This window comes from Tripterygium wilfordii, chromosome 21, assembly GCF_013401445.1.
Source record: "Tripterygium wilfordii isolate XIE 37 chromosome 21, ASM1340144v1, whole genome shotgun sequence".
In the NCBI taxonomy this organism is placed as follows: domain Eukaryota; kingdom Viridiplantae; phylum Streptophyta; class Magnoliopsida; order Celastrales; family Celastraceae; genus Tripterygium; species Tripterygium wilfordii.
This window is the reverse complement of record NC_052252.1, coordinates 17,136,752-17,152,842: the sequence shown is the minus strand read 5'-3', so window position 1 is coordinate 17,152,842 and position 16,091 is coordinate 17,136,752. Positions and strand designations below refer to the sequence as shown.

Genomic DNA, 16,091 nt, shown 5'->3' with positions numbered 1-16,091 from the left:
GTCTGAATGATCGAATTTGTCCGACTCGGATTAAATTAAGTTTGAACATAAGTTACATGTCTGAAATACGGGTCAAAACATAAAAAATTTATCTAATTTAAAAGCGAGTTCGGATCTATACACAAAAATCTTCTTCAAACCCTAACCATTAACTACGTTTGAAATCCAATCCGAATCGGAAGCACTACACATCCATAAAATAAATATACACAAACTTACATAAACATATGGTATGCGTATGTGACTTCTTTAATAGGTTCATGGATGGGAAAATTGTGAACATATATCATTTTGAAATCCGAATTAGGGCCTAGACAGATAAACCAAAATGATATATGTCCATAATTTTTCCATCCATAAATTTACATAATCTAGGCATGTCATATAGATTAAAAAAAAAATCGTTATTAAAGAAGCCATATAAGCATCTCATATGTTTATGTAAGTTTATTGATATTTAATTTATGGATGTGTAATGCTTCTAATAAATATTTTGTAAATTGTTGTCCGACCTTAAATTGTATTTTTTTTTCCTACCCCTACCGTTGACTAGTAGTTAGGGAATTTCCTTAGGTTCTGTTTGGTTAGGTACCATTACCAACAGCTTCAGAATCCACTCCAAAAGCTATTTCGTAAACTATTATTGTATGATCCACTTAACAATATCCTAATTTCACACCGCAACCTAAAAGGTTTTTCTTTCTCGTGCAAGGACGGAGACTCGCACTGCCATTAACATCAAAGAAGACAGTCTTAAGGACGAAGCCATCGCCAGCGAAGCGATACCACTCTATTACCTCAAATTCTCCTACGCAAGAGAATTCCCGGAAAAAAAGTTTCTTTTTTCGCATCATCAAATCTGAAATAGTCACCGATTGCTGATCATGGATTATGTGAGTTCACGCTCAGAAAAGGTTTGATATTTCTCTGATTTGTATGTCTATCTCGACTGGGATCAAGAACTCTTGATGGGTTTTATTTGAATGCTATTTGTGAAGTACTTAAGTATTTATAGATTCAGGGTTTGCATGTCAAAGAAAGGGATCATGAGTACATTACTAGTACTGATTATGGGGGTTTGATCTGTTTTAACTATCGGAAACTGGATTTTGAACATATTGGTTTTTATAACCTTTGAGGGTTTGAATTTAGTGGAAAAATCGAAACTGTAAGCACTTATAGGGAAAGCCAATATGCAATCTAGAAGGTATGATGAATACACAAGATTCTCTCCTGCTTCGAAGGCACGAAATTATCGTAGATATGAAATGGATCAAGATTCATATTTGATGTCTCGCCGCCATAGGTCTCCACCACGTTCTCGAAGGAGTTTGAGCCCTTATAAAACCGATGGGGCTAGAAGGGTTTTCCCTGAGATTTCTGAGAGGAGGGACTATGGTTGGCATTCTGGGCATGGCAGGACTGAGGAGGTTCGGTCTGGATCACCCACACATTTACAAGATTCGCGCAAAAGGGCTCATTTTGATGAGGGGGTTGTGCATGGGGTGCATAACTATATTGGGGATATGGGTTTTAACGATGGTAAAAATTCTAGATTGAAACATGCTTATGAGTATGATCATGTTTCTAGAACAAGCAAAGAAAAAGATTATGGTGAGAACATAATTACTGGTGTTGAGGCGCATGGGGTGTTGAGGCAGAAATCAATAGCAATAGAAGATCCCATTGAGCGAGGGTCTTATCGTTTGCCCAATTATTCAGAAACTGATGGGCATCTAAAATTGTCATCACGGAGGATTGATACAGGTAGGTTTGACCGTGAACAACTAAGGTACCAGGAGCCATTGCCAACAGATAATTTAGTGACAATGCAATCTTATGAAGGAGAGAAATCTGGGTTTCCTTTGAGGGATATCCCGTACGGCATGAGGCCAGAATCTCACTCCAAAGATTTTGTTAGCACCACTCATTCTAAAGATTTTGTGGGCACCTCTTCAGGAATTTCTAGGAGTGAGATTTTGGGTTCTTATCAGGATGGCCGTCACTTGCATGCTTCAGATGAATATACAAGGGTTAGTGGCACACTCACCAAGCCAATGGGTTTTCCTGTCCACGATAGAAGACCGCATGTAGGTCATGAGACAGACCCTGAAGCTGTAAGGAGGAACACAACTAGTTACTCTCATGGTGCTTATAGCCCTAACAGGGTTGAGCAAGGCTACTTATGCCCAAAATCACAGGGACCAGGAGAAGATGATCGTGGATACCTATACGATAAAGTATATAATGTAATGCGTCCACGTACTCAACTAGCACATGATCACTCTCAAATGGAGTATGATCAGTTAGAATTGTCAAGGCAAACTGTTATGCTTGGAGACAGGGTTGATAGTACTGAGGATCCTTTTGAAAATCTGCACAATAGCAGTACAAGAGACCATCCAACATTACCAAACCTGACAAATTCAAACAACGTCAATTGTAGCGGACCATCATATGCTCTAAACCAAGGCTGGGAGTCCAGGGATTCTGAGCATCCTGAGTTCGATATGAGAGCAGAACGAGATTATAAATTACCTCGTTTGGGTGTACCGGAGAATCATACCCTTCAAAATTCTAGTCTGGATTATGGTTTTGGAAGAGACTTTTCTCTCAAATCTCAAAATGAAGAGCCACGTAGCCATTCCATATATGATCTGGAAATAGATCGAATTTCTGTGAGAAGACACAGAGTGGAGGAGCAAGACTGTGCCATGCACGAAACATCAGATAAGATGCTTCATAGGAGACACAGTTTGGATGAAGACATTATGAGGCATGATCCTAGAGCTATTATGTCAAGAAGATGGAACATACCAGAAGAGTTTGAGGACTTATGTGATAGTGATGAGGAGTGGATTGATGAAGACATGAGTGACTTGCATTCTTATAGAAACAGGACACTTGTCCACCCTGAATACAGAGAGACTGATAGAGTATATGATGGGCCAGACCATCCTCGAGATTTCACATCTGATGGCTGGTTGCCTTCTCAAGATTCCTGGGCAAATGCAAATAGACATCCAGTCAGACATTATAAAAGTAGTGGGAAACATGTAAAAAATCATTCAAGATCTGGTTCTCTGAGATGGTATAATTCACACCATGCTGTGAGGAGTGGTATTCGCGAACAGCATAAAGTCTGGAAAAGAAATGATGAGGTTGAACATCCATATAATGCTGACACACCAGAAAATTTTGGAGGTCATGCAAAATTTGAATCGTCTGAGGATACTGAAGAGTTTAAGAAGCTGGTCCATGAAGCCTTTTTCAAGTATTATAAGAGGTTGAATGTGAACCTAGCTGTTCGAAGAAGATACAAGGAGCAAGGAAAAGCTGGTAGTTTGTACTGCATCGTATGTGGCAGAAGGTCTGTGTCTCTCTTCCATTATATGATTTACAAAGGTAGAATACATGCTTCCGTTCTGTGATTCAGGAGTTCTAGTTTTACTTCTGGCATCAACCAAGTAATGATGTACTAGGACTAGCCTTAAGATATTGTTATTTGCCTCCTTTATTGGAAGCTATGATGGTTACTATTACTTACCAGTGACATTGGAAACAATTAGGTGATTGGTTACTTTATTGAATAGGTAATCTTTGGAGGTGGGTAAGGCTTAGTAGCTATGATGGTTACTACTACTGACCAGTGATTGGCTATTTTATTGGATAGGTAATCTTTGGAGGTGGGTAAGGCTTAGGGTCTGAGTCATCACATAAAGTAGTAGGTTCTTTCTTTTCCAAGATGCACAAAATAATTAGTCCAGCAGTGGGGGGAGAAAGTGGATCTCTTCTTTTTTCCCCTTTTCTTTTTTGGGTCACCAGAGCAGGCTAGGATATTTGAATCTACTCCATGAGTTTTCTTCAAGGTTCCTAGTCAGTGTTTGAATGATAATAAGATCAGGGCCAACTTCTTATTGCAATGCCTTAAGTTGGCTGGATTTTGACTATGATGATATCCAGTACTGCAATGAATTTGCTGACTGTACCTGATTGTTTAGAAAGTACAGATACATGGAGCTTTTTCTGCTGGTGGGAGAGTATTCTTATTCCTTCCAATGTTCAAACTGGACAAGCATGACTTGTTTATTAGATTCACACATAGTTAAATGAGACACAGAGACTGAGGTTGCTCACCATAGATATTGTAGTCTACAGAGGCTTTGCTTTGGCTGTGTGTAAGAAACAAATGCTTTGCTTTTCTCATCATGTTACCCCTGAATAACAGCTCTGCGGATCTTACAGTCATAGTCTGTCACTTTGCATTTTAATTAAGCTTTTTTTTTTTTTTAATTTTGCAATCCTTAATTATTGGTCACTCCAAATATGGTGTTCCATTTTCTACATGAACACAATAGGATTTTGACAAGTGGGTGTTGCCTCAAATGAATGCTTCAGAATTTGGTAGATGATGAGTGGATGTGAGAGTAGACTATGATCTTTTTACATAAGCTTCCCAAAAGCTTTAGCATCAGGCATTGAATAGCCAGCTGCACCTTCAAAATCAATGGTGCTTCAGGGAGTTAATCTTTGATAAGATTAACTTATACGTGGCTTTTATCCTCTAAGAAAAAGATTCTACTGCTTTGTAATTGTAGGAAGGTATGAAAATATTCTTTGTCAATTGTACCAGATCATAAGTCACAGGTGGGTATCTAATCACGAGGGTGTGGTGGACCTCGCAACATCCTGGATCCTCTACAACTTTTTGGTCTAAAGATCGGGTTTATTTTGTTGGATTATGTTCATGAGAACTGGAACTCATAATGAGAAGACATGTACAAGTGGTTGGTATTGCTAATGCCTTCAATACTGCTTACATTTTGGGGAGAATGGTTCTTGAGACATCAATGCTTGCTGCCTTTTTAGTTTTTTGAAGGGAATATGTTACTGATTTATAAGTTGCAAAGATTCTGGACTCCCAAGTGGGTGCGGAAGTTCCCTCCTCCCCCTTGGTTACTTTCTTCTGCTTCTCAAAGTTGCCTTGTTGCGAGTGCATGGTGTTACACAATCGTGACTGTGGTGGATTTGGACGATCCTATTATTATTTAAGGTGTTTCTTGCTCAGTAGTTCTTTAATCTAGATTTCAGTTCTTCATCGCTTGGATGGAAGGACACTTAGTGTTGTGTGGCTCTGTTTTTTCCATGTGATTTTTTTACTCCTTTCACTAGCTATGAAGTATATATGCTTATCATGTATTTGATATGAATTATTTATACTGTTACAGCCTCTCGAAGGAGTTTATGGACACAAAACGCCTTGTAACCCATGCCTTCATGTCTCACAAGGTTGGGTTAAGAGCACAGCATTTGGGACTTCAAAGAGCAATATGCGTTTTAATGGGATGGAATATTGTTCCTCCACAGGATACTGTAACATGGGTTCCTGAAGTATTGTCAGCTTCTGATGCTTGGGCTCAGAAGGAGGACCTAATTCTCTGGCCTCCAGTTGTCATCATCCACAACATTTCCATGTCAAACAACAATCCTGAACGACAGAAGGTTTTACCTATTGAACAGGTTGAGACTTTCCTTAGAGGTGAGTGAAAATTTGTGTGATTAATCCTTCAATGGAGTTGGTTAAAGTTCAAATTTCAATGATAAAGCAATACATTTCTTCTTCTTCTTCTTCTTTTTCTTCTTTTGAATGGAGAGAAAGCAAACATGTTGAAGTCACGTCTTCAGGTTAGTCTTGATGCTGATAAAATATTTAGTCATATTTGTCCATGAATGTACAATTGACGAGACTTTACATTGTGGATTCCAACTAAGTTTTCCTATAGATTCTTGTAATCAATCCCAAAATATTTGGAAATAAGGCTTTTATGACAAGGATAGCTGCATGACTTATTCATGGATGGAAGTGTATTTTCATTGCTTAAGCTAAAAACCCTCCCGTAGAACGAGGCATTCAGTGACTGCCTTGTTTTTCTTCTTCTGGGGTCATCAATCCCAAAATATTTGGAAATAAGGCTTTTATGATGAGGATGACCATGGATGGAAGTGTATTTTAATTGTTTAAGTTAAAACTCGATGCTACAATTGAGCCAGTAATAAGTTATGGAATGGTTGGAATAAGTAATTGCCATTTGATATGTTTTGCTTAATTTAGATTATTTAGCTAGACCATACTGATGAACATCCTTTTTTTTCTTTCCTGTGGGGACAGGTCAAGGTTTTGTTGGGGTGAAGATGAAGATGTGCTTAGGGAAGCCTGCAGACCAAAGTGTTATGATAGTGAAATTTTTGGGAACTTTCAGTGGACTGGGTAGTGCAGAGAGGATTCACAAGTATTTTGCTGATAAAAATCACGGACGGGTAGAATTTGAGCGAAAGACATCCAGGAACAAAAGCAGCAGCAGTTGGGATGCGGGAATGCAAGGAAACAAGGTGGAAGAGCACCTTCTCTATGGTTACATGGGGATTGCAGATGATTTGGATACGTTGGACTTCAATACCAAAAACCGGGTTGCCATAAAAAGCAAGAAAGAAATTCTGGACTTTGCAAATTCTCCTGTTGAACCAGCTGGACGGTAGATATTTTGACTTTAAATGACTTATTTGGTTTCTGCTGGATCTCTTTTGCTTTGAGAAAATTTATTGTAGAGAACCTTTTGGTGCCTTGAGACACTCTTCGTCTGCTGGTAGTGTTTGTTTGTCCTATCTATGTATAAAAATGTATCAGACTTGATAATTTATGTCCTTGTTTCTGCTCAACAACAGTTTCTATTTTCATTGTTTATGATTTACCCGTTTATTTGACTTTCAAGATGATGTTGGATAGATATGACACAGAGGTAGACAGACAAACAGAAACTTGTCATCCAATAGTTTCCTTTGCATTGGATTTCTCTTACAACTATAATCTTTCATGTTTTTCAATCTCTTTGGAAGTAGAGGAACTTGATTTCATGAGAAAAGTAGATGGAAAAGCACAAGAACAAACCAAACATGGGCAGCAATTGGAACCATTTTATTTCAGCACAATAATGCTAAAAAGAGCACACAAAAATTGAACCAATGCTTTCTATGGCATTTAGAACCATTTTATTTCGCTTTATTTCGCATGTGTGAAGACTTGTCTTGTGTGTCAACAAGACAAGGTGGAGCAGCAAGTACAAGGAGGATTGTTGGAATCACTTCCTACACACACCAGGGAGGCCAATTGTTGGAATCACTTCCCTCTCTTATTTTTCAAAAAAATAGAAAGTACCAAATCCCCCTTTTAAACAGTTGCTGTGGTTCTAATGACACAGAATTTACATTGAATTCAACATCTATACAAGGACAATACCTTTGAATCTATACAAGAACACAATACTTTCTTCAAAGCTTGTCCTCAACAGGCTCTAACAAAAAAAAATCCCGAGGCTGTGGTCCTTGCCAAAATAATTCAACTGGCCATCTCAATTAGCTTCAAGAATAAAAATCCCAAAAGTCAGCCGCAGCATCAAAATCATCAGGTAATCCATATAATTTAGCAGTTTCCGCAATTCTAAAAGCCGTAACAGCTCTGTAAATTGCCAAATCGGCATTCTCCATATAAAGCTGAGCTCTTTTCCTTTTCCGAACAGCCGATCCCATGGATCTGTTTGCGGTGATCTTAGCTTCCTTGACTTTAAGCATGGCATTCTTTTCTTCCAAAGCATCCCGCTTAGCTATAGCTGCACAATAATCCAAAGATGCAACAAAGTTGTTAATAATTACGACAAAATAAAAATAAAAAAACCTTAGTATAAGCATATCAAAGATTATATATCCAAATTATAAGGCCATTGGAATAATTTTTCAGAGTGCATGGTAAACAAGTTTACAAGTCAAGGCTTGTTTACCACTCAAGGTGCAGAGTACACACACCCAACAAGCCAAGATAATTAATAAAAATATATACATATATATATATATATGTGTATACACGTTCAGCACAATATATTTAATATAGAGCAACAGTAAAAGTACCTTGCAAGGAAATTGGTTGTTTGGCTTTTCCGAGCTGGCTTGCCTGTCTTTTGAATGATCTTTTTTTGCGTAGAGGCGGCTTTGGAACCGGTGAACCTTTCTTCACTTGATGAACCTATTATGACAAAGGAGAATTAACCTTGATAAGATAACCAGTCTTTAGTGTGAAACATTTTATAATCATAAGTTGGCATATAAATTCATCAGAGAGAGAAGAAAGAGAAAGAGCAAAGCAAAGAAAATGGCGGTAGACTGCAATTTATTTTGACAACAACAGGAAATATCAAAACCTCGGTGGGATCAGCTAGATAAATCCATAAGATTAAATAATCAGAGTTTGAGTCGATTACTTTCATCCTCCTTTTTTTTCCCTATCCTCTGTGCTCTTCCCAAATAATCCAAGTTAGCGAATAACAGGAACTGTAATATTTTCCACCCAGCATCACCCTTTTGCCATCACAGCTAATATACTGAACATACAGGAATATGCTATTTACTTGACATTCTATAAACACCACTAAACGCATTTCATAAGCAGACTTATAATATGAAATATAAGTACGACAAAATAATACACCAGACAAATAAAAAATTGCTGCTGAGTAAGACAGTCTAAGACAAAATATAACTTTTACCTGGAAAACCCTAAGCAGTGCCGACCGTTTTTGCTTCCGTTTTTTCATCCAATAATTATACACAGATTCAACTACTTCCTTCGCGCCGAGATCCAAACATAAATCAATATAGGCTTTATCATCTATAAGACCAACTGGACTGTGGTAACAGGCTTTCTCGAAGGTATCAACCATTAACTCAAACTTATCCTCAGAAACCTGCTCATTAACTTCATCTTTGGCAGATTCATTATTGAATTCCCTCAGCCATTCCTCATCTTCAGAATCCATGTCATAATTTGCAGATCTCTTTGCCATAGCTCTTGCAATCTCGCTGTCTTTAATAGAAATGTACGAAACTGGTCTGCGAAATGGAGCTTCGTTGCTAGTTTCATAACCTGACACTTCATGTACTCCAGGAACAGGGATGGCCTTCACCACAGAAATGGCCACATTTCGATCAGAACAATACTTGTAAAGATCCTTGAAAATGAACCATTCCTGCCGGTCAGGAAACTCCAACTTCCAATTATCATCCCCAGACCATATAATAGCATTCGTAAAGCGGTTGCATGAGCATGGCCTCATAACTTTCTCCGCTTTGTGAGTGAATTTTGTTGATCCACCTATCTTGATCGCAAGCGACCACTCTCTTGAGTCGGATATTTCTAATATAACAGTGGCTCCAGCTTCCCTGTAACATCTGTCTGATTCAATAATTAATAAGTTCGCAGAGCAAGTGGACAAGCCAGCATTTACTGGCAATCCAACCACGGTAGTCCTCAGTTGTCTAAGATTAGGAGTGGATTCACGCCGAATTGAACTCCTAATCTTATTCTTAGACACCACAGAGGAGAAAGGAATGCCATTTTTCCTACTACAGATGAGATCAGAAACCAAAGCTCCATTGGCTTTGTGCATAATGACAGGTGAAAGATTTCTAGCTTTCCTCCTCGTCGAGGAACTCCTCCTTTTCTGTATACTCCTAGAATTTATTCCATTCCGGGTCTGAGTATTTCGGCCTCTAACAGGTGAATGTAATACCAGCCTGTTAACAAAACTATCAACTTCAGGAAGTCTTGGCATATTTCCAGACAAAATACAGTCTGAAGGGATGCGCACATCTGATTCTTCATCATCAGACGTTATTCCACCAGTTGCGTCCGCATCCATTTGGCTCATTGCCTTATTTACAAGTCCAAATAACCGAAAACTAATTCTAAAATGCATAATTTGATGCATGTAAGTAAAACACCCTGGAACCGCAGAAAAATTAACAGAAAACAATGGTACAAACTGCCTGGCTGCAAAAAACTTGCAAACTCCCTTGCCAGGAAGAGGAGGGCCCTGAAAGTGTAAACATGAAACATGAGAACAAAAAATAAGCATTTCAAGAAAACAGAGAACACAGTATAAAGTATAAACAGCTTAACATAAACGATCAAAAGCACTGGAAGAATTGATTTAAGGGAAAAGTAATGCAACATCCATTCCATAAGAATATCAAGGGGGAAAAAACTATGAAAGTAACAGAGGAAAACAAATTCTGACCTGCAAGAAACGAATGCCCTGAGAAGCATAAGCATTGTAAACTGGCTCCGTTGATAGAAATGCAGTAAGCTGGGACAACCTCACGATAGCCCTCTTCATGTAACTTAAAACAACCCGCAGAAAGCAAGAAAACCATAGAGAAGAGCCACCACAAGTACCCTCAACAACAACAGCAAGCATGCAAGGAATCCCATCCATCCCCTCTCGCTCCATACCAAGCACACTCCTATCATTCTTCTTCCATTGCCTACGATGATACAGACGCATCCTCTGCTTCCTATTCTCTGAACCACCAGAACTTTCATGACACTGCACATCTCTTTCCTTCCTTTTCCTACTGTAAACAAGCCCAAACATCTTTCTATCTTTCGAATGCTCAATTTTAACGTCTGTGGACACTTCAATTTCAGCACCGTCGACATTGATAACGCCTGGATTCACTTCAACATCACGGGCCCATCCATTTTGTCCCCTCTTGTCGTTAATGGTGGTGCTACTCTTGCCATCGTTGCTGTTCCTAATACTGTTGTTCTTATTCTTCATAGGATGGCACCAATCATCCCCGTCGTTGACTCTCCTGCCTCTGTTCTCACCAGATTCCGGGAAGAGGCGGCGCCCTGACCGCAACACAAGCGCACTGTCCCCCCCTTTCGCCATCCCAAACACCCTTGTACTACGCCGCATACCAACCGAAAGCATTGGCGTGCTGCTCTTCGTCGAACGAAATCGCTTATCGAATGTTCCACTCGAACCACTGACCTCTCTTGACCCGGACACCAACTCACTGAGTTCCCGTCTTGACTCGTTCACACTGCCACGTGGTCTCATTATCCAAGTGACACGTAATGAAAAGCTAGCCCGCCCAGCATACTTCTCAAGTCTCAAAGAAGATCAAAGCGACCGACTCAGTGAGTTGAACCGTACACTCGGACCGACTCAGTCTCGACTCGGATCAGACTAAAAACAGAGTGAACCCAGAAAAACACAAAAAAAAAAAAAAAAAAAAAAGCGGATCGTAGACCGATCGACGGAGATTCAAAATTTAAAAGGAAGAACCCATGACGACGAAGATAAATGGTTCTCTTTACGAAGAGAGAAGATTTGTGGTCTCTCTCGCTCTAGAGATCCAAGATCTGGCAGAATTATGGGTGTCACGTAGTTCTTGTTGATGGTGTTGCAGAGAAGAAGAAGAGAGAGTGGCGCGGGAGAGTAGTGTATCTATCGTGGGGGCTAGGGTTTATGAGCAGAAGAGAAACTGGTGTAACTACTTGACTAATCGCGGCCGTTGGAATATGAGAAGGACGGTGTAGATTGATTTGGGGTCCGAAATTGGTTCGATGAAGAAGATTAAAAGGAGCGGCTATTTCCCTCCCCTCTAGTACGCTTTTATAGTCTAGAGAGAGATTGTGCAGTGACGGATATTTTTGGATTTACCATTTTTTAGGGGTGAGTGAAATTACCACAAAGGACTCCGTAGTGAGGATTGCGACTGTTCAGTCTGTTTGAGTTAATTGTCAACTTAGGATCCGTTTGGCGCAACAACAATTTCTAGTGAACAACGATTTTTAATGTAACTTTCCCCTATAAGCAGATTTATGAAGTAAATTAGTCAATAATTTTTTAAAAGTACTAACAAGTACTCAATTGGTTACTAAATAAGGAAAATCGCAACAATACAAGTTCGAGTAGAAGTTGAAATCCTTACCATGCCGGGGGTTCAAAACCATCACATTCCCGTTTTTCATAGTAGAGGAGGGTGCAAGGCCTTCCAACAACACCCAATATCTCCGAATTACATTACCTTTTTTTTTTTATCATGGAAGGGAGATGAGACTCGAACTCGGGATTCGAAACTACATACGATCTAGATCGTCAATTGAGGTTTCGTTCCGAATTTCATTATATCCATACAATTAACAAAAAATAAATATAAAACAATAAAAACAACTCTTACACACCAACTTTGTGCATGTGAGATGATACTTAGCAAACCATATAAAATTAAAAATGTGACGGCATTTTCTTTACACAAACATTGTTCCAAAGCCAGGACGCCATACCAAACAGAACCTTAGTGGGAATGAGGGCATTTTGGGTGTTGCGAAGAAGTAGGGTAGACTAATAAAGTGGAAAAAAAAAAGATAAGAAATATCCAATAAATTTAGAAAGTACTTGAAAGTTCAACTATGTAAGTGAAAATCCTATAATAGTTGCATCTATCCATCGCATCAAAAGGCCCCTAACTATGGACATTTGCAAAACTGTAAAAAAGGAGAAGAAGGTATGTCTATATAGCATACATGCATGAAGAATTTTAAGAATAAACAAAAAGAATAATTTGCTATTTCGATATATTATTCCAATTATGTATTTTATTATACCCACAATGGAATTTCTAGAAAGATAACTTTCTAAACATGTCATGCATTTGCAAAACTGTAAAAAAGAAGAAGAAGGTATGTCTATATAGCCATACATGCATGAAGAATTTCAATAAACAAAAAGAATAATTAGCTATTTCGATATTATATTCTTCCAATTATGTATTTTATTATACCCACAATGGAATTTCTAGAAAGAGAACTTTCTAAACATGTCATGCAAAATTCAAGAGATTCATGCATGTACCTAGACGGCTAGAATAATTTTAAGAAAATGAGAAATACCCACAATGTTCCTTAAAGAAAACTTACCAAATATTCATATTCCTTCTCTGTATTCAAAGGTAATCAACAGTAGTCGTACACAAAGCTCCCGCAATGGACGGGATCGGAGACAAGATGTACGCATAATTTACCCTCACATAAAATGCATCCCTCATACTTAGAAATGTGTCAGCAACCGCCTTCTAGCTTTTATGCATTATACCTCTTCTACTTTAGCAAGTTCTAGAACTAATTTCTAAGCCAAACAGTTTTAAGTAAAGGTCCAGGAATTGAATTTGTAACCTTTAGATTGTACCACTGCACCTCGATCACTGGACCACATGTACCACTGGGCCACATGTACACTTGTTAAACGGTTTTAAGTCAAAACAAAATTATATTAAACAGATTCATATAATGATTAGCAGGCGGAAGAGATTTTTATAGACACTTTTGTTATGTAACAAGAATTCCAGTCTGAGCAGCACTTATCAAGAATTAGAGTCATACTAGCAGTGCATAAACATTAAAAACACTATCGTATTAGCATAAAGGAAAAACAAAATATCATATGTAGTTGTTTTCATCATATACTAGTCTAAATTTAAATAAGATAGTGTCCTCCTCTAACATGCAATGTGTATTTAGAATAAACCATAGCATCAAGTAAATTATTACCAGGAGAAAATATATATATATATATATATATATATATATATTATATTGAAATACGCAAACCTTACTGTCATATAAAATGTGAAAAAGGAATTGAACTTGTGACCTTTAAGTTGCACCCCTGCAACTCTATCACTGGGCCACATGTTTGCTTCTATTTAAGATTCGACAAAATGCGAAAGAGGCCAGCAAAATTTCTCTAAGTGTAATTACCAAATCTTCTGTGAAATTTCCAGATTAAAAAAATAATTTATCAATTTATGGAGTTATGGAGTTATAATCCATTTGGCATTGACAATTAAATAATTATGATTTAGACAAACGGTAGCTATGTAGAAAATCCAAGAGGAATATTATTTGCTAATGAACAATAATAGACATAGAGGGTTACCCAGTATGAAAAAAAAAAACCATTTAAAACACTTTCTAGAACCACACAAAAAATATCCCTAATTAAATATAAACCAACACTAACCTCTAAAACCACACAAAAATTATCTGAACTAAATATTATTGATGGTTAATCCTCTTAATGAAAGTTTTTGTTATATAAAAGTTATAATGAATGATATAACTACGATTAATATAATAATTGTGTTACAAACAGAACACGAAAAGTTATTTCATCAACAAATTGTATTTGGTCTTTCTACAAAGTCATACGGTATTTTTTTCAATGTTATAGGCTAGTTCCTACAGGCATGCATGGTTTGCCCCTCTTAACCTTTATTATTATTAACTCTTTTTTTTTATATAAACTTGACTTTCATTGCTATTACAATAGAATGATAGATATAAACTTATAACCAACATCAAATCAAGAAACTCCGGTTAAGACATTGACATACAAGCTCTAACTGAATGAGGAAAACACAACTCTTGAAAAATGCAGCCCTCTAACTTAGAAATATGTCACCTACTGAAGTGTGTTTCATACAGCAACTGCCTTCTAGCCTTTTTGAATTATAATACCTTTTCTACTTTAGCAAGTTCTAGAGCTAATTTCTAAGTTAAAGGGTGTTAAGGCAAAACAAAATTATATTAAAAAGATTCATATAATGATTAGAGGGGGAAAAAGGAGATGCTATCAGACACTTCTGTCCAGTAATAAGAATTTCAGTCTGAGCAGCACTTATCAAGAATTAGAGTCATACTAGCAGTGCATAAACATTAAAAACACTATCATATTTGCAGAAAAGAGAAACTAAATATCATATTTAGTTGTTTTCATCATAAACTAGTTTAAATATAAACAAGAAAGTGTCCTCTTCTAATATGCAATGCGTATTTAGAATGAACTATAGCATCAAGTAAATTTTTACCAGGTATAGTCAGTTTACCTGTTTTCAATCAAAAATTGAAACATGCATGAGGATTTTCAATCTTTCTTTCAGTTTTGTTCCCATTGCATCAGCTTCCGAGGCCCATAATCCAGCCTGCATTATAAAACACTTGACAACTTGTTATTTCATTACTTCAGAAGCATCTACCATCATAGAATATTAGCAGGCCAACTCACAGTTCTTTCATCATAGTCAGTGCTTCAACCATAGTCAGGGCTTCATCCTCAGCAGATAAATTCATCAATATCCAGGAATTTGCATTAGCAGGATCATCTTTTGATAGACAAAGACAAAAAGTAAGATTGTCCACCCAGTTTAACAATAAGGATGACAACGAGCCATAATTGAGAAACCTATGTTAATGAGAAATTGAAGATTTTATGGTTTGTAGGTCAGATCACTCAAATAAATAAACTATCGATGATTTTTCTTTTTAAGTTTTTGTCTAATGGTCAGCCTCGTATAGGGGTAGGTCCTTAAACTCCTATATCCAATTGAACATAAGATTGGATCTTGTATAACATCATGCTTGCTTGTCAGAGGTGTTCTATCAGGATTCGAACAAACACTTATGCAAGTTTTTCAAAAATTGAAAAAAGAAATAGCAATGTCAATCAACTGTCAACTTGGGGGGGGGGGGTCCATTGGAAATTAGCAGTGCCAGTCCAAACATTAAAAACCAACACAATTTTAAAGAAATCATACAGAAAACTCTGCAAGTTGAGCAAATTAGACTTGCCTATGATTGGCCTGACGCTTAAATTGATTTGCAGCGAAGTTCCAAATTCGCCAATCTCCAGAAAAATTCTGAATTCAAATGGAAGAAAAGTGTGGGACTTGACTGTGTGTGGCGGCGGAGGGAGTTAACGCAAAGATATAGAGCAAATGTATTCAACAGCTACCAAGGTTTGGTATTTTAGGTTTTTCGCAAATACCATTACCAGCCATGAGTAAAGATAAGAACAAATCGTAACAAATTGACCATAAGCGTCGAATGCATTAATAGACAAATTATATAAAATTGCAAGTTTTGCAGTATACGAACAAATCACGAAAAGCGATAGCGCATGCCGGTTATGTTCAATTCATTATGATTTATTTCCTATCTTGCCTCACGGAAAACGAAGTCAACAATAAGATCATTTTTTGCTTAACCAAATTCTGTTTTCTATTTTTCCTTTAGAAAATTTCAAAAAATAATAATCAAGGGGCAACTACAGTCTCAAGGTACACTGAAGAGAAACAGAATTAAACTGACATTAGGGAATTAGGAAGTCCTATGCATCGAATTGTATGAGTTATTG

At 37.5% G+C, this 16,091-nt stretch overlaps 2 protein-coding genes across 2 annotated transcripts; one reads left to right on the top strand and one right to left on the bottom strand.

Moving 5' to 3' along the window:
* Window positions 1–618: 618 nt before the first annotated feature.
* Window positions 619–6,757, top strand: LOC119988853. The gene is made up of 3 exons (XM_038834059.1): window positions 619–3,370; window positions 5,229–5,539; window positions 6,170–6,757. Exons 1-3 carry the CDS (start codon window positions 1,194–1,196, stop codon window positions 6,535–6,537), a joined length of 2,856 nt encoding a protein of 951 aa, XP_038689987.1. The 5' UTR covers window positions 619–1,193; the 3' UTR covers window positions 6,538–6,757.
* A 255-nt stretch (window positions 6,758–7,012) lies between these two features.
* Window positions 7,013–15,066, bottom strand: LOC119988854. The gene is made up of 6 exons (XM_038834061.1): window positions 14,964–15,066; window positions 14,785–14,880; window positions 10,125–13,118; window positions 8,595–9,920; window positions 7,960–8,074; window positions 7,013–7,664 (listed from the first exon to the last, which is right to left on the bottom strand). The coding sequence occupies exons 3-6, from the start codon at window positions 10,950–10,952 to the stop codon at window positions 7,417–7,419; spliced, it is 2,517 nt and encodes an 838-aa protein (XP_038689989.1). The 5' UTR covers window positions 10,953–13,118; window positions 14,785–14,880; window positions 14,964–15,066; the 3' UTR covers window positions 7,013–7,416.
* Window positions 15,067–16,091: the final 1,025 nt, after the last annotated feature.

Excerpts from the sequence above, each read along its gene's own strand:
- LOC119988853 (XM_038834059.1), top strand. The coding sequence starts at position 1,194 with ATGCAATCTAGAAGGTATGATGAATACACAAGATTCTCTCCTGCTTCG. Across the intron at positions 3,371-5,228 it reads TGCATCGTATGTGGCAGAAG|CCTCTCGAAGGAGTTTATGG; the intron begins GTCTGTGTCTCT and ends ATACTGTTACAG. Across the intron at positions 5,540-6,169 it reads GGTTGAGACTTTCCTTAGAG|GTCAAGGTTTTGTTGGGGTG; the intron begins GTGAGTGAAAAT and ends CTGTGGGGACAG.
- LOC119988854 (XM_038834061.1), bottom strand. The coding sequence starts at position 10,952 with ATGAGACCACGTGGCAGTGTGAACGAGTCAAGACGGGAACTCAGTGAG. Across the intron at positions 9,921-10,124 it reads AGGGCATTCGTTTCTTGCAG|GGCCCTCCTCTTCCTGGCAA; the intron begins GTCAGAATTTGT and ends TTACACTTTCAG. Across the intron at positions 8,075-8,594 it reads CACTGCTTAGGGTTTTCCAG|GTTCATCAAGTGAAGAAAGG; the intron begins GTAAAAGTTATA and ends TTGTCATAATAG.